The sequence below is a fragment of the Nothobranchius furzeri genome, chromosome 17 (assembly GCF_043380555.1).
Source record: "Nothobranchius furzeri strain GRZ-AD chromosome 17, NfurGRZ-RIMD1, whole genome shotgun sequence".
NCBI classification, from domain to species: Eukaryota; Metazoa; Chordata; class Actinopteri; order Cyprinodontiformes; family Nothobranchiidae; genus Nothobranchius; species Nothobranchius furzeri.
In genome coordinates this window covers 40,673,667-40,693,955 of record NC_091757.1, presented here as the reverse complement: position 1 = coordinate 40,693,955, position 20,289 = coordinate 40,673,667, and the positions used below count along the sequence as shown (strand labels likewise).

Here is a 20,289-nt window from a genome sequence, read left to right as displayed (position 1 = left end):
AACATCCACGTTGATGATCCATCTGATCACTTTGCCATGAATTTCTCCAGCCTTATGGACTCCTTCAGCTTTACCCAGCATGTTTCTGGCCCCACACACACCAGGGGGCACACTCTAGACCTTGTTTCAGGGGCGTGTCCAGGCAGTGGCCTGGGGTGGCACATGCCACCCTTGGAATCTGATTGGCCATCCCAGGTGCCACCACACTAATTTACTTTTAAATAGGCTTTTCATTGTCCACAAAAGGCTTGGGGGTAAAACAAAAAAAAAGCATTACCATTGGTGCCACCCATGCACAAAGCTGTGCCTCACCTGGGCCACCCCATTTTAAAAGATCTGGACACGCCACTGCCTTGTTTTTACCCTGGGTCTAAATGCTGGCAGTGTTTGTCCTGAGGACGTTTATATTTCAGATCACCATTGCATTTTCTTTAACTTGACAGTTTCTGCATCCCCACCTCCTGCTCGCCGTATGGTTAGTTCTCATTTTCTTAATGAGAGCACAGCTAGCTATTTTTCTGCTGCTTTTGATCCACCCTGTTCTTCTGATAATGACCCAGATTCCTTAACTTCTCAGTTTAACGAGCACTGCCTCTCCATTCTGGACAACATCTGTCCTGTCAGAACCAGATCAGTTCCTGCAGTGAACCCTACTCCCTGGTTTAATGACAGCCTTCGCAGCCTGAAGCGCCAATGCAGAAAAATTGAGAACTTGTGGAAGAAAACCCATCTCCATGTCCATCTGCTGCACCTAAAGGATCTTCTGACATCCTTTAACTCTGCAGTCAGAGATGCTAGGGTTTCCTATTTCTCCAACCTGGTGTCCCAGAGCAAAGGGAACCTCAAGGTGTTGTTTAACACCATCAGCAGCATTGTCTCTCCTGCCTCTCCTACAGCCTCCATCCATTCTGTTACAGACTGTGAGAACTTTCTGTCTTTCTTTGTGGTCAAAGTCAATAAGGTTAGATCTAGCATCTCTCCTTCAGCCTTATCGCCGCCTCTCCCGACTCCTACCAGGCCCATCATCCTAGATAGCTTTGCTCCTGTTTCTTTGCCTGAGTTAACCAAACTAGTTAACTCTATGAAGACCTCTGCATGCCCCCTCGACATCTTACCCTCATCTTTGTTTAAAAGTGCTTTTCAGTCCATCGGTCCCAGCGTGCTCTCCATTATTAATGCTTCTCTGGTTTCTGGTCAGGTCCCTGCTTACTTTAAGAACGCCGTAATCCACCCGCTTTTTCAAAAACAGAGTCTCGACCCCTCTCTCCATAGCAGCTTCAGACCCATCTCTAAACTTCTGTTCATCTCCAAGATCTTGGAAAAGGCTCTGGCCAAACAACTCACAGCTGCTAGCTTGCAGTCAGGTTTTCGTAGAGCTCATTCTACTGAAACAGCTCTTCTTAGGGTCTCTAATGACCTTCTGATGCACAGTGATGCAGGGGACTGTTCTGTTCTGGTCCTGCTGGACCTGACTGCAGCCTTTGACACTGTTGACCATCACCTGCTACTGGAGAGGCTGAGAGACTGGGTAGGCCTATCAGGAACTACTCTGGAGTGGTTCTCCTCTTATCTCTCTGAGCGCTCCTTTTCTGTGGCCGTCTCCAAGTTTAGGTCCTCCACCACCCCCTTGCCCATGGTGTCCCACAAGGTTCTGTGCTGGGGCCTCTGCTCTTCCTCCTCTATCTGCTCCCTCTTCAGCACATCCTGAGCTCCTTCAAAGGAATGTCCTACCATCTTTATGCAGATGACATCCAACTGTACATCTCCTTTAAGCCCCATGAGATGTCTAAGCTGCAGCTGTTACACACCTGCTTAGACTCTATCAAAACCTGGATGGTGGGAGCTTTCTTCAGCTGAATGAAAATAAGACTGAGATCCTCATCTGTGCCCCAGACAACCTGGTTCCCAAAGTCAGAGATTCTCTTGGGCAGCTTGCTTCTCACACCAAACCCTATGTCAGGAATCTGGGACCTTAGACCCAGCTCTCAACCTGGATTCTCATGTCAGTTCTCTTGTTTGCTCTTCCTTCTTCCATCTCAGGAACATTGCAAAGCTGAGTCCCATTCTGTCTCACTCTGAACTTGAGACAGTTATCCACACCTTCATCTCCTCACGCTTAGACTACTGTAACTCTCTTTTCACGTGTCTGAGCAGAACCTCCCTGAACCGTCTACAGGTGGTTCAGAATCCCTGTGCTCAGCTTCTGACCAAGTCCTCCAAACACACCCACATCCCCCCGCTTCTCCTCCAGCTTCACTGGCTGCCAGTCAACTTCAGGGTTAATTTCAAGATCCTGGTTCTGGTCTGTAGGGCCTTATATGGACAAGCATCATCTTACATTGGTGATCTTCTTAGTCCCTACACCCCCAGCAGGTCCCTGAGGTCCAGTGATCAAAGCCTACTGGTTGTGCAGCACCAGGCTAAAGACCAAAGGTGACAGATCATTTGCTGCTGTGGCCCCCAGACTCTGGAACTCTCTCCCCCTGAGCCTGAGATCAGTGGACTCAGTGAACTCCTTTAAAAAGCAGCTGAAGACTCACTTGTTCAAGCTGGCTTTTGTATGACCTTCTTCACCACTCTCTTTATTCTGCTCTCCCCACCTATTCCACCTTCCTCAGGATCCACTGATTTACCTCTTTCCTACTCACTCTCTCTCTTTCTTAACATTTTTAATCACAACTGTCTATTTTTTGCCCATTTTAAATATATTTTAAACCATTTTCTAAATTATTTTTTATATTTTTACATTTTTTGTTTTTGTGAAGCGCCTCGTGATTTTTATCTTGAAAGGCGATATAGAAATGATGTCTTCTTCTTCTTCTTCTTCTTCATCTTCTTCTTCTTCTTCTTCTTCTTCTTCTTCTTCTTCTTCTTCTTCTTCTTCTTCTTCTTCTTCCTGCAGGTCAAAAATCACCAACTAAAACCCTACAAGGGCACTGAACCGGGACATTTAAAGTCAGATGTGCTGAAACTTATGAACCAACATGAATGATGTATGTGAGGTGAAACCTTTTGTGACCCCGCCCCTCCCCGTATCTTCTATATGTCCCACAGCAGCCATCGTCTTAGCAATCAGGTTCTGTTGCTCTTCCCTCTCTGCTGCTTGATTCTGAAATGACCCACATGTCAGCTGTTCTGCTTCATGCTCTAGTTGCACACAAAACTAGTCTTTTATCTGAATATCAGCTGCAACAGTTTGACACTGATCTGCACTTTAACCATCTCAAATGTAATGTTCAGATTTTCACCCGTGATCACTCGTGTCAGTCATGTTCCTTTGCACCTTTTCGGTCCACTTGTTTTACTTTTCTGGACCTCTTCCTCTTTTGCATTTTACCTAAAATATCACATCTGACATCACGGTTTAGGCTCTGTTAAATAAACCCCCTGACTGCCTCACACTTGACACACGGCTGTGATGCCATCTCTAGGAACCTGAAGAGCTGTTTATCTGCATGTAATCAGATCAGAGGCTCTTTAAAGGAATCAGTTCTCATTCTTCGGTTTACTGACAACATCAGACGTATCTCTGCGGAGCCGTTGAGTTTAACTCCACGCTGATAGTTCAAATGTTTCCAGGAAACATTAAAGTGTCAGTTAACTTTAAAATTAGCTGAATTTTATTTTTTGTTGTTGTTTTCTGTAACTTGGCAAACGTAAGATGATGTTTTCAGAGAAGCGTGCCTGTCTTGCAGCTGGATCTTTTCAAAATCTGGGAAAGTTTTCTGCACAAAGTTTAAACACACAGTAACTTGTATGAACAATAATTTATTAGTGAATTAAACAACAATGCACAAACCACACACTGCATGTTTGAACCTTTATGGTAACAGTCTGCAGACGTTCAGCACATAAACATGAACTGAATTCAAATGTAATGAATAGAAACGAATCTGAACAGTTTTAGTCTTTTGATTCATAGAAACCGTTGCTCATTTTCACCATAACATGGGACCCCAGGCGCCGCTGTAGTCCCACAGGTAGGGTCTGCACTGATACGCTTTACAGAAGGAGCTTATTAACGAAGATCTGATCAAGTCCTCCCTTAAGCCTGGTCCATCTGCGCCATACGCATCCTTACAGTTCTCTGATGTCTGCTGCCTTCGTTTCGTTTTGTACCGCCGGTTCTGGAACCAGATTTTTACCTGGGTCTCAGTCAGTCTCAAGGCACTGGCCAGGTGAGCCCTCTCCGGGGCCGACAGGTACTTCTGGTGGTTAAATTTCTTCTCCAGCTCCAGCACCTGGAAGTGTGTGAAGGCAGCTCTTGAGCGCTTTTGTTTTCCCACAGAGGAAAAGCCTGACTCTGAGGAGTTGGGACAGGATGCGTGGGACTCTGAGAAGTGAAGGACAGTGTGATGTTTCAGTTGCAACTTTTCACAGTCCAACCTTATTCAGTTTTGGATTATAAGCTTAAATTCCAGTTTTCAAGCATTTAAAGACACAATACTTTTGTTGCATTGCTGAAATTCAATCATTCAGAATCTCACCTGTCTGCATTCCAAACACTGACTCCCGACGACGAGGTTGTTCTGACCACTTCCCAGACTCCTCCGTCCTCTGAGAACATCTGTCTATCTTTGGCGAGCAGCATTTCCCATCCAGTGGTGCTCCAGCTTTACTGGACAAGATGTCCTCGATGAGGAAAGACCTCACAGGCTTGGATGTGCCGGACATTTCCATTATGTTTGCACCAGAGGTGCAGCCGAGGAAGCGTGTGTGTGTGTGTGTGTGCTCACACACTCGGGTTTGAATTTATGTGGAGAGTAGGGGCGGGTTCATTCAGACAAAAGTAAAGGAGGCGGGACAAATCTGCCCGATTTTTCTTCAGATTAACTTGATATAAACCACTGAGATTAAATTTATCATAAAAAATGCATTCTGTTTTTATTTGTTGCACATTTTGTGGATCATAATTGATGTTCTATGTTTATAACATGCCTTCTTTCAGAGTGTTTATGATAAATTTATTTACATGTTAAAACTAGTCAGCGCATATTCAATATGATAGCAGCTCCTTTATTTTATAATAAATAAACTCTTTAGAAGAAAACTGGACAAATAAAAGATTTACTGCAAGAATCTGAGTGAGAAATTATGATGGAAATATCTGATATTCACGATTTATTTGATCCCCTTTCTTTTTCTGTCTGGGCCACAAATGATTGTTTCTCTTTGACTCAAAGAAGCCAAACTTGACATTTTTATTTCTGTTTATATTCTGAATTTATTATTTTTACTTTGAGCATTTATTGCAACAAAGTTTATAAATGTTGTTAATTTTGTGAAAATCTTTTGTTTTGACATGCAAAAAAGGTACAAATAATCATTTTGATGTAACTTTTCTGCATTTATGTTCAAATTATTAAAATTGTTTCTCTTTCGATTTATTTATTTATTTATAAACTTATAGACAACAAATCCACTTGAGATTAAACAGTTTTGAGTGGGTCCTCTTACATTACAAAAAATTAAAGAAAGATGCAGATCCATTAAGCAAAAAGACAAATCTGAAACATTGATCAAAAGTATAAATAAATAAATAAATAAATAAATAAATAAATAAATAAATAAATAAAAAATCTTGCTATGGTGCATCTCAAATTAGGGATGCACCGATGCCGATACTGGTATCACTGGTATCGTAAAAGTTAACCGATACCAGTGCAGTTGCTTGAAAATGGCTTCACTGTAACTTGTCATTTCTGTTCACCTAATATTTTAGTTTTGTGATGATTTCTATTCATATATTTAACTTTTTATCTACCTCACAGTCTTTTCCTGTTGAAAGCAGAGAAGAAAATAAAATCGGTATTCCAAACCATTGCATTTTTTGTGTGGTAGAAGTATCGGTAATCTGTATCGACGAATTCAGATCCAAGTATCAGTATCGTATCGGTTTGGAAAAAAGTGGTATCGTTGCATCCCTATCTCAAATATCTATAGGCAAAAAAATAATAATAATAATAATCTAAACATTTCTGAAAAACAACAAATAGCACATAGGAACATATAGATTAGGCGGGGGTTACCATAGATGCATAAAATATGATAGAAATGTGTGATCACCTTGTGAAACAAGATCTTTTTTGCCCGACACAAACATTCTAAAACTGTTTCCTTCTACAACAGTTGAATGGATTCATGTGTTGATCCTCACAGATCCATCAGCTTGGCTCAGCAGCCTAAGGGAGAGACCTCCGGCTGCAGACTGAGGAGAATGAGCTGGGAGGAATGGTGAGGCCAGAGTGGGTGGTCAACCCTCCCTGAGCTCTAATGAGTCTGACACATTTAGGCCGGCTCCTGAATGGACACACTCATTGTTAGGGAGCTGTTTATTTGTTGTTCTCTGTGGTGTCGCCTGACCCCTCTAGATGTTTACTGGAGGTGTTCGTGTTGCTCTGGGATTTTATGCTTCATTAGGAAATCCATGAACTCAGGGATGATAAACACGACCCGCTCCGCGCCCTCTGGTACCGCTGACCCTGACTTCTCTGCACCAACAACACTCCGCTGTGAAAGTGATGAGCGCTTGTATCGTCGCCGCTTTAATGGAACAAAAGTGCAACACTTAGGATTCATTAAGAACTGGAAGTGTTGATGTCAAATTTATTATTTCAACCTTAACCACATCAGATCAGAGCTGCATGTTCTGTCCTGAGTGAGGAACGTCAGTTATAAAATCCGCCTGATTCAGATCTACTAATGCTCTGTTTTAGTGGAAACGGCTGTCTAGTCAACAGAGTATTAAGATCACCTAAATGATACGTCTCACTCTGACCTTGTCTGTGAATGTCTGTCTCCTCAGGTATGTATGCAAAAAGGTCCTTCATGCCGGCGTCAAGACAACATTTATCTCTCTTTTCAAAAATCCCACAAGATTGTTTTGGGGTCATATTGCAAAAAAGATGGAAACTAAAACAGTTTTAGCTTGATAAAAGGAAAAAAAGCATCACGTCATAAAAGAAAATCTTGTAAAACCTGTATTTTTCCTCTCTTCCCTTCAGGTCTGAGCATCTGCATGCCTGTGTTGTTCCTGATGTGAGATCATGTTTGAAATGCACCAATGATGTCATTCTATAGACGATTCCGAATCTCTGAACAGTCTCCCTGATAACCATTCCTGTTTTGTTGTGTTTGTGTGCGTTCGCTGTCTCTGCATAGCCGTGACATCACAGAGCCTTTGACCTTTTGACCTGGGAAGGCGTTTGTCTTCCACGGGGTAAAACTGTGTGGTGATGATGTTTTCTTTCGCGACGGTGGAAGTTGTTGAGCCGCCTGCCTTCTGCTGCTTTGTTGTCTGAAAGAACAAGAAAAGATTCTTTGTAGGATGGAACGTTTATCTCAGCTCGGACCTGCTATCTGCTCAGCAGCAAGTATCTTTTATGTATCCACTTGCTTCCTGCAAAAGGACACATACCTCCATGTTCTCTGCACAACACAGATGAAAGGTCAGTTTTAAGTTATTCTCTGTTCCTCATCACAAACTGTAAAAGCTCAATGCATCTATTCTGAGTTTTGTTTGGTGGTTCTTCCTGAGTGTCATGCTGGTTGGAAGTCTGTCCAGAGTTTAGAAGATGTTTGATGAAGAGGATGTTGAAAACGTTTGCATCCACTGAGGATTTGGGACAGCAGTAGCTCAACAGGTTAAGCGGGTTTCCAGTAATCGGAAGGTTGCAGGTTTGATCCCGGCTCCGGACAGAGAATTCTGCTGTTGTGTCCTTGGGCAAGACACTTAACCCCCCTTGCCTGCTGGTGGTGGTCGGAGGGACCGGTGGCGCCCGCGCTCAGCAGCCTCCCCTCTGTCAGTGTGCCCCAGGGCAGCTGTGGCTACATCGTAGCTCATCACCATCAGTGTGTGAATGAGTGTGTGAATGGATGAATGATAGTGTAAAGCGCTTTGGAGTCCTTACTCTGAGAGGCGCTATACAAGTGTGGGTCATTTATCATGTCTTTTGGGAAATCAGATCACACTGCTCTAGAATTTTGTTTCCATCTTTAAGCTTCATTACAAATATTTAGATATTTGCTTTAACAACTTGCAGGAATTTGTTTATTTTATTTTTTCTATCAGAAAAATGTTCCTGGTTGGAAGACAATTGAGAGAGAGAGGAAAAAGAAAAACCATTGCTCTGTTAGTGTTAAAGGGAGACTAGACTAGGCAATTTTGTCTTGCTTTTAGCACCCCCTAGTGTCCAGCCCCTTGTGTCTTGTTTCCCGTTGTTAAGTGTTTAATTGGCTCACCTGCCCCTCGTTACCCTAGTCACCTGTTTCCCTGATTATCCTTGTGTATTTAGGCATTCTGTTCGTGCTTGTCTTTGTCAGACCCTCATCTTGTTTTCCTGTCATCCTGTCTACCTTTATTCAATAAAATAGTTCATTGCTAACCTGCATCCTCTGCCTGTTCTCCTGTGTTTTTTGTGTGTCCTTTCATCTCCACACAACGAAAGAAGGATCCAGCCACAAAGGACCCAGCGGTGAGCAGGTCAGAGTTTTTCTTTTATTGTTTCTCTGGTGAGCAAGTTGGGAAATATGAGATGGCATATTCCTATGGGTTCTCGGGTGGTCAGACTCACCTCTCCACAACTCAGATCACTCAGACCGTGCACCTGCCGCTGTACAGCGGTCCATGCAGGGGTGGACTGGGACAATAATTTGGCCCTGGCATTTTGAAGTGAGAGTGGGCCTTGTGGGAATGTCTGTGTCCTGTCCGCTGTCAGAGTGGGGAGGTTGTTTCGAGGAAACTACTTCGGTCCACCAGCTGTTGAAGGGGCAGGGGGTAACGGGTGGCCTTGCAACAATTTGTCTGTCTCTGGTCCACCAGGGTAGATGGCCACCGGGACGATGCCAGATATGCCAGATGGCCGGTCCACGTTGAGCACCTGCTGCTGTACCCAGAGGCCCCAGCTGCGCCGCTTGAAGAGTTCCTATACTCATCTGAGTTCCTACATGCTGAGTTCCTACCCCACCCTCTTTTTTTTGTTTAACTCCTGTTGTGGGCATTGGGAACCACTTTTAGGTGTAGTTTGTGTGTGTGTGTGTGTGTGTGTGTGTGTGTGTGTGTGTGTGTGTGTGTGTGTGTGTGTGTGTGTGTGTGTGTGTGTGTGTGTGTGTGTGTGTGTGTGTGTGTGTGTGTGTGTGTGTGTGTGTGTGTGTGTGTGTGTGTGTGTGTGTGTGTGTGTGTGTGTGTGTGTGTGTGATGTTTCAATTTGAATTGTGGAATAGAATAGAAATAGTTTTCATGTGATGTTTGAAGATTTTGGGTGAGCTCCAGAAACTGAATTTTAAAGCCCATGCATTCGTGTTTGCAAGAGAAACGTTTCTTTTTTTTTTTACCAGAGAGGTATGTCTCTCTGCCTGTTGCCTGAGGACACTGGGAAAAATGAAATGTTTCTCTTGCAAACAAGAATGTATGTGCAGATGTCCATCATCTTTCTCATAATTCATTGGGCCATGGTAATCCAAAGGGGTTTGAATGAAGGCAAATGGATTTCTTTGGTTTCTTGAAGACATTTAACTTTTCATTCGAGGAGCGACTTTTGAGGGGGTAGGAAGAAGGGGTGTTTATCAATGGTTTCAGGTCAATAGTTTATAAGCCTGACTCCCATATTCCAGTCAGAACTGACAAAGCTCCTCATATGAAAAGCAAGATGTCTTCAAGAACCAAAGAAGTCCAGTTGCCTTTGGATTTTAGTGCAATTGGTTAATCAGGACTCTTATACTGAAAAAGAAAATCTCACTTTATATTTTCATAAGAAAACGAACTAATTTTAAAAAATTGAATGACTCATTTCTTTTTCAATAATTGAAAAGAAGCATTTCTTAGTTCTTAGGCTTACGTCTATCGACTAACTCTCAGAAACAACAGTTAGCAGCGCTGCTGTACAGGATAGACCTTTTATTTTGTAAACTGGATCCAGATTATTTGAACAGAAAATTAAATCCAAATTGCATTAAAATGTTGCTTTATCTATTTTTTCATTCTCTTATCTGCCAGATTTTTTTAGATCTCCTTTCAAATTCAACTAAGTTTGTCTTTACATTTGCATGAAGTTTTAATAATAAATAAAGAGAATCAGATTGGGAGTGACATGGATGTAATGTAACGCCTTGTGTGGGTGGATTATTGGCAGGTAATGATGCAGAATTGTTGCTGAGCTGCATGCAAAACTCACAAGAAGATGTTTTAAAGAATTCCACACTTTTGGTTTGAGTCTTAAGGACACACACACACACACACACACACACACACAATTATCTGATCTGTTCGTCTCCTCTCTGTCTACAGCTTCAGTCTTATCTGAGATCCTCTTTAAATCCTCTGGACACAAACGGATCCCAGCAATGAATTTACTGAATTTTCATCCATTCAACGTGATTACACTTTATCATGATGATGATGATGATGATGATGATTTGTGTGAGAGGAGTGAGGTAAAGGTTCAACTGAGCAGATTGAAAGTTTGAAAATGTTTAAGAGCCACTCTGTCTGCGGGTTTGTTTACCAAGCAGAGCCACGGGACAGGACAGGGCTCTCCGGCCTTATCAGGGACAGGAGGGGTTTTTGTGAATGAGACAATAATGAGGTGAGTTTGATAAAGCAGCGCTGTCAGGGTCTGCCCATTAGCTCCTCGATGGTTCCCTTTGATAAAGCGCATCCACCGGATTCTGGTCCGAAAACAACTTGATCGGTTGCATTTATCTCGGTTAAAAGGTTCTCCTTAGAAATATGCAAACTTATGAATACAATTAAAAGAAGTCACAAATCCCCTTTAATTCAAAAATATCAACATTTCAACTTTAAAACATAAAAACGAGAAATAAAAAGATAAAAAACTGCTGAATAATATATAACAGTTACATTTATAAGCATGTGATAATAAAGTGTTTCATGTTTCCTCACCAGCCTCTGACGGCGTGTAAAGACGCCTGGAACTGGTTACAGAGCCCCTCTGCGTGATTAGTTAACTCAATCAGCTGGTTGCTGCTCACACCAGCTGAAGGTGACATGCTGTGATAACCATACAAGCTGCTGTTTCCAAACACATGGTTATAATGTCCGACTGCGACGTTATAAGGCGCAGGAGCCGCGCCGCAGAGCTGCCCGTTCCGCACCAGCACCGGGACCGCCACCCGCCGCGGCGCAGCCGGAAACCCCGCCATCTCCAGAGACTTGTCCTGCCTTTGTCGCTTGCATTTGTACCTTCTGTTCTGAAACCAAATTTTGACCTGCGTGGAGGTGAGTTTGAGCACGTGCGCCAGGTGTTCTCTCTCCGGGGCGGACAGGTAGCGCTGCTGGCTGAACCGCCTCTCCAATTCGGAGACCTGCGACTGAGAGAAGAGGACGCGGGGCTTTCTGCGCGGCCTGGCTTGGCCTTTCGAGTCGCTGTGGCCGTCTGGTGAAGAGTCGGAACCGATTATCTCTGCGCGAGGGAAGGAGGGAGAGCACATTTAAACACACGAATTCACTTAAATTATTTTTTTTCAGAGTTATGCATGGTCGACAGAAAATGTTACATCCAGTCGTTTCAGGTCTGATTCACGCACTTTGGATGAAAATAGCCATTCTTGAAGTAAAAATGCACTTCCGAAAAAAATTTAAAAATTAAGTTTTCAATATTTGAAGCACCATCTTTTAGGTATGTTTAAAATATCAGTCATCATTTTGAATCGATGTCGTGAAAAAATAAAACGTCGCTACTAACCTCTGAAGCCGAAAACCAGCCGTGCACTCTATGATCTGACAGTTTTTGTATATTAAGATTAAGAAAAAGTCTAAATCCTCCTACATGCTTGCGCATTAAACCCTCATTAAGCGAGCCATTTTCAAAGTAAATGCATTCAGGACGCGTTCCAATGGCAACTTTGCAGAGCTGCGTGCGTAAATGCGCACCAGACTCGGGAAAATAATCTCTGCAGCACTGCGCACATCTCACCTTTTTCATGCATCTCCTCTTCCGCTGCAGAGTTGGGAGCACCGAGCCTCTCCTGCATACTACTGACGCACTGTTCGGACCGACAGTCATAAAACTCGTCGGTTCTGGAGGCATCGCGCGCAAACTGATGGTGATGCATCGGAACAACTTGATCATTCATCAAAAATTCACTCTCGTAGTCATCGTGATAATCCAGCCGCAAAATATCCTTAACAGAAAACGGCGTGGATGTGGTGGAGCTGGGATGCATCCTGACCCTGGCTGATCTTTACGCACCACGCGCTGCTGCTTCTGCTGCTGCTGATGATGGTGGTTGTAGTGATGGTGGTGTTCACCAACTGATGAATGAGAGGCCTCTGAAGATTTAAATCATTCAAGGGTCCAGCTAATGAGCAGATAGATATCAGTCTGGGCCAACACCCAGACCATGCGCGCACACTTCTGCGTCTCCAGGTCTTCTCACCTTACAGGAACATCCGCCATCCTGTCAGTGAGAGAGACAGAGTCATAGCTTTTGAAAATGCATGAGACCCACGACATTTTATTTTGCATTTGTACAAACTTATTTTTACTGTACAGTTGTTTTAAAGAGGATATTTATTATGAAGCCCCAAATATCTCCACACCACTTTCCAAATATTTTTATAGTTCAAAAACTAAACTAAATAGATTAATTTACATTTTATTTATTTTTATTTGAGTTACAAATAAGTCAAACCGCCCAAAACGTTCAGCACAAGTAAAATCAAACTTTTTTATTTTATTTTTTTTAAACAACTGTAATTAAAAGCTAGTGAAACAATGAAACTCACTCAAAGAGCTGAATTCCCTCCGAACCAGTGTTGTGATCCGGTAAGCCTCTCGGGTCCTCGGGGGTTGAGTGATCTGGGCTGATGTCCAACAGCTTCACCACCGACATTGTTTTCCAGCCTTGTTATTAGCTTTCTCAGGCCACAACAAACAGTAACTTTACACCTGATGTTGTGGAAGTGGAGAGGCAGCGGCGCCAGCCCGCGATGCTTGACTGAGGCCAAGGCGCGCTTCCACAGGGACGCATGGACAGACAGACGCGGCCTGTCCAACAGGAGCTCCATAACTCGGTTTATAACTCATATACTGTTAAATGAGGAACGACCTATTCATGATGTACTTCTTATTTAGTTAAGCGGTGATTTAATTCTGAGTGCAAGGCTGCATTAATATCCCGAGGCTTTGATGGAGTAAAGTGAGTTCTTTCCTGATTTTCTCCCCTCCTCTTCATCCACCCTGACTCATGAAAGCTGTAGTTAACACGTCAGATCTAAACCCCTTTAATATTAACATTTTAACTGTTTTTATTCCTTAAAGAACAAAAGTTAAGGTTATGGCATTAAAGAGAGAAAGTTAGATTTTCATTAAAAAATAAATTAGAAAATCAGGGATGAAAATCTACTAGAGCTTCATTAAAATCCATTAGGATTTAGGAACATAATTAGACCTTTTGTTGTTTTTAATAGTTTTATAATTCATTTGTTTAATAACCCACTTTCAATATATACTCTTTGAATTTAATCAGAACTCTTGACTCGAATAAACGTCACCAATTATTCACACTAAGCCAAAAGAAAAGCCAACTACTATTTAATGCATTTTCTTTAATATTTTCTAGGTTAGTGTCCAATGGGACAAAGCGACTAAAGAGCTTCTAATTAAACGGTTCAAATGTCATTATTCTTATTTTTAGAGAATTCACAATATCTCCAAAGTTTCTAGAATCCTATATTTATAATGGAAAAGGTTGGATTACAGATTATAGGTGTTTTCCTTTCTTTCTTTCTTTCTTTCTTTCTTTCTTTCTTTCTTTCTTTCTTTCTTTCTTTCTTTCTTTCTTTCTTTCTTTCTTTCTTTCTTTCTTTCTTTCTGTTTTTCTTTCTTTCTTTCTGTTTTTCTTTCTGTTTTTCTTCATGTCTGTCTGTCTGTCTTTCTGTCTTTCTTTCTTTCTTTCTTTCTGTCTAACAGCGTTCTTAGATTGGCACCAAGATTGCTCTGCTGAATTTAACCACACACACGCTGAGAGAGAGAGACCCCAGAAGACTGAAATAGAAATCAGAAAAATCTGAAGATGTTTAAATACAAAGTTCCACATGTTTAATTAAAATGACCTTTATGTTGGTCCTGATTTATTACGTTACGTTAAATTATAAACCTTAATGCTCTAATTAATTAGAAAATGCAATGGGCATAATTCATTGCTTTCTTTCTTGGTGTGGGTGTTATGATGTTAGATCTTGGTAATTTGTTAAAAAACAAGTCATTAAGAAAATGTTGCAACAAGTAAAAAGCCAAGCAGAACAAAATTCTGGAACACGTGGAAAAACTGCAGCATCAACTCTGAGTAAACGGATGAAATCACTCCTGCAGCAGAATAACTCACATGTTTACAAAATAATACAGACAAATGATCTGAATCATGTTGTAATTTTTCATATATTACCTAAATGTACATATTTATTTATTTATTTATTTATGAGTGTGATGGGTAAAATAAATACCTACTTTTGCAAAAGCCAACTTTGTTGTGGTTTAACGTGCTATTCTCTTTTATTCAAACTGTTGCCCTCCATTAAAACAGATTCAGTTAAAGTACACAGAATTATCCATTTTTATCTTTTCTTTGGAGAGTAAGAAAACACTGAAATACCTACAAGCTTACCGTGTTGTTTATCAGTTTGTTTGTTTTAGTTAAAAATCACCAATTCAAAAAAAGGACGATACAGAGCAAAACCAACATGGAGGCTCGCACTCCCTTTTAACACCAGTTTCAAATTACTAGCTGAATATTTTTTAATTTTTAAAGCAAAGACTTTCTAGCTTTCACCTAATTTTGTTTAATTTTCATCTTTCAGTTTCATGTAGTTTAAAAATGCCTCAAAACACAATAATGAGCTTCTCATTACTGGTAAGTGACACAAGCTTATGAGAAACCCGAACTTCTAACATGCAGGTGAAAAAAGCTCAACAGTTTGACACCCAGGGCAGTTCTGCTTGTCCAATGTGATGGGTCAATTACCTGATCACTGCACTGGTGGTGACTGAAGCCTTAAAGCAATGCTGCTGCTGACTTTCTGCAGCTAATGTTGCTTAAACCCTTTAAAGCCTTTCCTGTTGATTGCACCAAATGTCTCCTCGCTGTAACATTAGCAGTGCATTTTACACAAATACCCCTAATTCATCATACAGTAAAATAGGAGGCTGATGGCAGGTGAAAGGATGGAACGAGTCGACTTACAGGGAGGGAAACTGAACCCGGCCTTCCTTAAGTCAATAACGATCCTCATCAAACTAATGTGACAGTCATGTTTTCATTCAGGAGAGGAGAAAACCTCAGCTGTAGTTCAGGTATGAGATATAGATATCTCCCTCTCAACATGTGTAATGCGGTTTAAGCAGACGCCTGGTAAAGCTGAAAGATGCTGCTTTAGACAGAAGGGTGCGCCAGAGGTTCGAAATTAATGCAGACTGAAGATAATGAAAAGCATGGATCCTGAATTTTGGATAATCTAATTTTAATGTTTCACTACATTAAAATCAACTGCAGGGTCAAGGAAAATATAAATTGAAACAAAAATTTGATTTTATTGTTTGTTTTTAAGAACAAAGTGTTTCTTCATGTACCTGCATATGCTTTTACTTTGAAAGTTCAATGAGTATTCTTTAATTCATATTCGCCCTCCAACACTTATGTTACGTCCTCTATTGGTGGATATGGAGAAGGACAGGGAGTAACACAGAGGCATGTGCTTCAGTTGTGGAAATTGTAAACACAGATTTATTAAAAGGATTTTAAAATGACAAAAAGCTCCAAATCTAAAAGTACTTAAACACATTGTTAAAATGGCCAAGGGTTCACGTTTTAAAACAGACATCAAATGCTCCCAAACATTCACAAAACAAAGTCCACTGACTTAAACACAAGTTTGGGAGCCAAGAGGTAACCAGCACTCTGGTCCCTCGTCTGTTAAAAACCTCTAAAAGCTCTTAAGCTTCACTAAGCTTAAAGAACTAAAAGCCATTAAAACACAAACAAATGGAGCACATGAGAGAACTGGCACAGATCCAGTCTCTCCCTTCCTCCTGGCAGCTCTCCCTTTTATGCTGCTCAGGAGGTGATCAGCCCAAGTGAGTGCAGCTGTGCAGGTAGGAGGTGGAGGAAGCACTGATTGTCCTCTGCAGTGTCAGATTTCTGAGGCAAACGGCAACAGCCGTAACAACTTAACTTTAGAAGTTAATTGAGGTGGACTGGAGGTTATTGGTACTGGATTTGTCCCACAATATCTCAACCAATGAGCATTTGAATGTCAAGCTTTACGAACTCTTAAAGTGACAGTGTGAATTTTTTCTAGTGATAGGGGGCAGTAGATACCTAAATTGTTGCAAGCAAGCTGTATTATTGTGTTGGAGAGAGACCCTACCAACGTATGCCCATTAGGGTCAAAAAGCCCTGGGGAGTGCTAACTTTAGCAAACTGACAAGCACATCAGACTCCATTTCATCACTTGCTACAAGTGAAGAGGTAAACGTGTAAAACAACATTTCAGAATGACGAAAGTTTTGTAACCGTTTGTTACAAATCAGTAAATGCATTTTATCCTCATGGGCTCTCGTAGAAGGAAACATGGCGTCTAATATGGCGCCCAGAGTCTTAGACCCACCAATATTTTTCAACAACTGGACATTATTTCATTCATTTTCAACAATATTTTGACAGATATTTCCAGAACTATGAAAAATCGTTCGTTGTACTAAATCCTTCTCAAATGAAGTGATTTCAGCAGTTTTATTCTTGACATTTTCAGTACCTTCCAGAATGAGTCGTTTCAGGGCTGTAAGAAAACAAAAGGTAAATGGTAAATGCCCACAGTAAGCATATTCCTGTTTACATGTTCAGTGTGCTGTCTGCTCTTGGAAAGGTTGTACTCAAACTATGTTTCTTTGTACCGGGATGCTGGTTCAATGACAAACAAAGCTATTCAGAATCAGAATCAGAAAAAGGTTTATTGCCATTGTCAGTGAACAAACAATTCACAAACTAGGAACTTGCTTCGGTACTAACGTGCTACATATAACATGAATAATATAATTAAAAATAGAATAAAGTAGAATAAAGTAGAATAAAATATAATAAACTAGCATAAAACTTTGCTATAAAAAAGGCAGGTAATGGTAATATGGCCGATAACGTGACGTTATGTCAAGTACAGAAGACGAGCATGGTTGTGTGTTTATAAGCTGTTCACAAGTCTAACGGCAGATGGAAAGAAGCTGTTCTTATGGCGGGAGGTTCTGGTCCGGATGGACCGTAACCTCCTGCCCGAGGGAAGCGGCTCAAAAAGTCTGTGACCCGGGTGAGAAGGGTCAGCTGCTATCCGACCTGCACGCCCCCGAGTTCTGGAGACGTACAGGTCCTGGAGAGATGGAAGGTTGCAGCCAATCACCTTCTCAGCAGAGCGCACAATGCGCTGCAGTCTATTTTTGTCCCTCACTGTGGCTCCAGCGTACCACACAGCGATGGAGGAGGTGAGGATGGACTCAATGATGGCCGTGTAAAACTGCACCATCATCTGGGCCGGCAGCTTGGCCTTTTTCAACTGCCACAGAAAGTACATCCTCTGCTGGGCCTTTTTGAGCAGGGAGCTGATGGATGGTTCCCACCTAAGGTCATGTGTGATGGTGCCATGGTGGTTCCGAGGAAGCGGAAGGAGTCCACAGTGGTGACGGGGGTGTCCATCAGGACGAGGGGGAGAGATGGGGCTGTTACTTTTCTAAAGTCCACAATCATCTCCACTGTCTTCTGAGCATTGAGCTCCAGGTTGTTGCTGCTGCACCAGTACACCAGCCGTTCCACCTCCCTCCTGTAGGCAGACTCATCACCGTCAGAGATGAGCCCGATGAGGGTGGTGTCGTCCGCAAACTTGATCAGTTTAACGGAGTCATGGCTCAAGGTGCAGCAGTTTGTGTACAAGGAGAAGAGCAGAGGAGAAAGTACACAGCCCTGTGGAGATCCTGTGCTAATTGTCTGAATGGTGGAAACACTCTTCCCCAGCCGCACGCACTGCCTTCGGTCCGTCAGGAAGTCAGTGATCCACCTGCAGGTGGAATTGGGTACGTAAAGCATGGAGAGCTTGTCCTAGAGCAGAGCAGGGAGGATGGTGTTGAACGCAGAGCTGAAGTCCACAAACAGGATCCTAGTGTAGGTTCCCGGGGAGTCCAGGTGCTGTAGGATGAAGTGGAGGGCCAGGTTGATGGCATCGTCTACAGACCTATTGGCTCTGTATGCGAACTGCAGAGGGTCCAGGTGGGGGGAGGTGAAGGACTTGAGATGAGGGAGGACCAGGCGCTCAAAAGACTTCATGACTACAGACGTCAGCGCCACAGGCCTGTAATCATTCAGTCCAGTGACACGGGGTTTCTTAGGCACAGGAACAATGGTGGACAGCTTAAAGCAGGCTGGAACATGGCAGGTCTCCAAGGAGATGGTAAAGATGTCCACGATTCACTCATTTATTCATTCATTAAATGATCTGTACACAGCACATTCTAGAGTTTCACAATCCCCCAAGGTGTTTTACAATGCAATCAGTCATTCACCCACACATTCACACGATGGTGGTGAGTATCGTAGCCACAGCTGCCCTGGGGCACAATGACAGAGGCGAGGCTGCCGTACATTGGTGACACTGGTCCCTCCGATCACCACCAGCAGGCAAACTGGGTGAAGCGTGTTGCCCAAGGATGTGACGACTGCAAAAGATGAGGCTCAAACCTGCAACCCTTCAGATTCAGGGCAGGCTCTTACCTCCTCTGCCAACATCCACAAGCAAGCTTAAGCTGGCCACACCCACTCATTCCCCGCTCAGGCTGCCATAAGCTTAGGAGCTCCTATATCTGGCAGGGGCTCAGGTGAGAGGTGGTCCTATGCTAATTTCTCCGTTTGGGATGTCACAAATGAGGACGTTTAGATTTTTCTCGTTTTAGGCACATCATTTCTAAAACCAAACACTGACAGAAAATGGATGGATGGAACATTTGTAACTGCCTCTATAAACACTCCAATCAGTTACAGTATAGTTCTCCCAAAAGCAGAGGAAAAACCCTTAAAATCGCCACCAAAAATAAATTAAACCATACATTCTAGATACATATTTACTTGTCACTGTCCACCTCATGAAGGTGTGCATGAGTCACGGTCAACTCATCCCTATAGATGGGGAAGTGATTGTTTAATATTTATCTTAATTTGTGATATAATGATTTCCTGGTTCTTCACAACGTAATCATGCTCCGCCTTTTGAAGTTACATTTGAAGCTTTGTAAAATGAAAAATGAAAGCAAACAAACTTTTAGCCACTAGATGTCTCTGCTGCCCTGTTCTCATTCCAAACATATTCACCTCATTATTACTACTATACGGATTTATAGTTTTAGACTAACCCTAAAACAGTCACTGGGAATCTTTGTGTCTGGAGACCTGAACTGAAGCTGAAACCCATCTCTGGAGGACCCCCCATGCTCCTCCATCCAGTGTGTGTTTCTTATGTCCTCCAATTCTTCCAAAAAGACAAGAATGCATCAGAACTTGCTGTAAACTCTGTCTGTGCTGTGGTCGCGGCCATGCTTTGTATTTTTCCCCAGTTGAAGAGCTGGACAACCATCAGGTGTGACATCTGAGAGATCTTCAGAGCCTTTCAGCTGCACTGGTGAAGTGACTCTGAGTGAATGTGTTGCTCATTTGGCCCCATCAGTCTCAGTGACAAAAACAGGCTCTTGTTGCGTGAATACCATGGTTTGTGCAGAGAACTTATTTATCTTTACTTTCAGTGAAATGCATTTTCCGTTGTATATGTTCTGACTGCAGCGGATTTGATTCCAAGACAAATGCTTTTGCGGGAGATGCCTTGGCAGAAATTGTGAACAGAAAAATCTGTTTCCTCTCTTTCCGCTGCCACTCCAGCGCCTTTCTTCAGTAAAATTTGATCTCATTTTCTTTCCTGTCCTTGGGTATTTCCCCACAGAAATGAAGGGATAGTGATTGCTGGGTAAGATTGGAGTGGATCTAATCTTCCCCTGCCCTCAGTCATAATCCATTTCACTGCACATCTAATTTGTCACAGTGCTGATGAATATGCCACAAGTTTCATGGGAAAGAGGACACAATTAAAATAAAACACACTGGGAGAGGGAAGAAGTAATTGCTGTGCCGCACTAACCACAGTGCATTGTTCATTTTCCCCCATCAAAATGCTGCCACTTTGCATGCACTCTGAACATGCCGTCTTCCTCCCTCAGAATATGATCAAGAGGTTAAAACAATGACAAA

The 20,289-nt window shown here is 42.3% G+C and overlaps 2 protein-coding genes across 2 annotated transcripts; both read right to left on the bottom strand.

Annotated features, from left to right (window-relative positions):
* Positions 1–3,751: 3,751 nt before the first annotated feature.
* Positions 3,752–4,739, bottom strand: nkx3-1 (NK3 homeobox 1). The gene is made up of 2 exons (XM_015972371.3): positions 4,488–4,739; positions 3,752–4,333 (listed from the first exon to the last, which is right to left on the bottom strand). Exons 1-2 carry the CDS (start codon positions 4,678–4,680, stop codon positions 3,939–3,941), a joined length of 588 nt encoding a protein of 195 aa, XP_015827857.1. The 5' UTR covers positions 4,681–4,739; the 3' UTR covers positions 3,752–3,938.
* A 6,093-nt stretch (positions 4,740–10,832) lies between these two features.
* nkx2.7 (NK2 transcription factor related 7) lies at positions 10,833–12,408 on the bottom strand. Its single transcript, XM_070546442.1, has 2 exons — positions 11,862–12,408; positions 10,833–11,444 (listed from the first exon to the last, which is right to left on the bottom strand). The coding sequence occupies exons 1-2, from the start codon at positions 12,181–12,183 to the stop codon at positions 10,897–10,899; spliced, it is 870 nt and encodes a 289-aa protein (XP_070402543.1). The 5' UTR covers positions 12,184–12,408; the 3' UTR covers positions 10,833–10,896.
* Between the last annotated feature and the right edge of the window lie 7,881 nt (positions 12,409–20,289).

Coding starts and splice junctions, on each gene's coding strand:
- nkx3-1 (XM_015972371.3), bottom strand. CDS start 4,680: ATGGAAATGTCCGGCACATCCAAGCCTGTGAGGTCTTTCCTCATCGAG. Junction 4,334..4,487: donor AGTGTTTGGAATGCAGACAG/GTGAGATTCTGA, acceptor TTCACTTCTCAG/AGTCCCACGCATCCTGTCCC.
- nkx2.7 (XM_070546442.1), bottom strand. CDS start 12,183: ATGCATCCCAGCTCCACCACATCCACGCCGTTTTCTGTTAAGGATATT. Junction 11,445..11,861: donor TACGCACGCAGCTCTGCAAA/GTTGCCATTGGA, acceptor GTGTTTAAATGT/GCTCTCCCTCCTTCCCTCGC.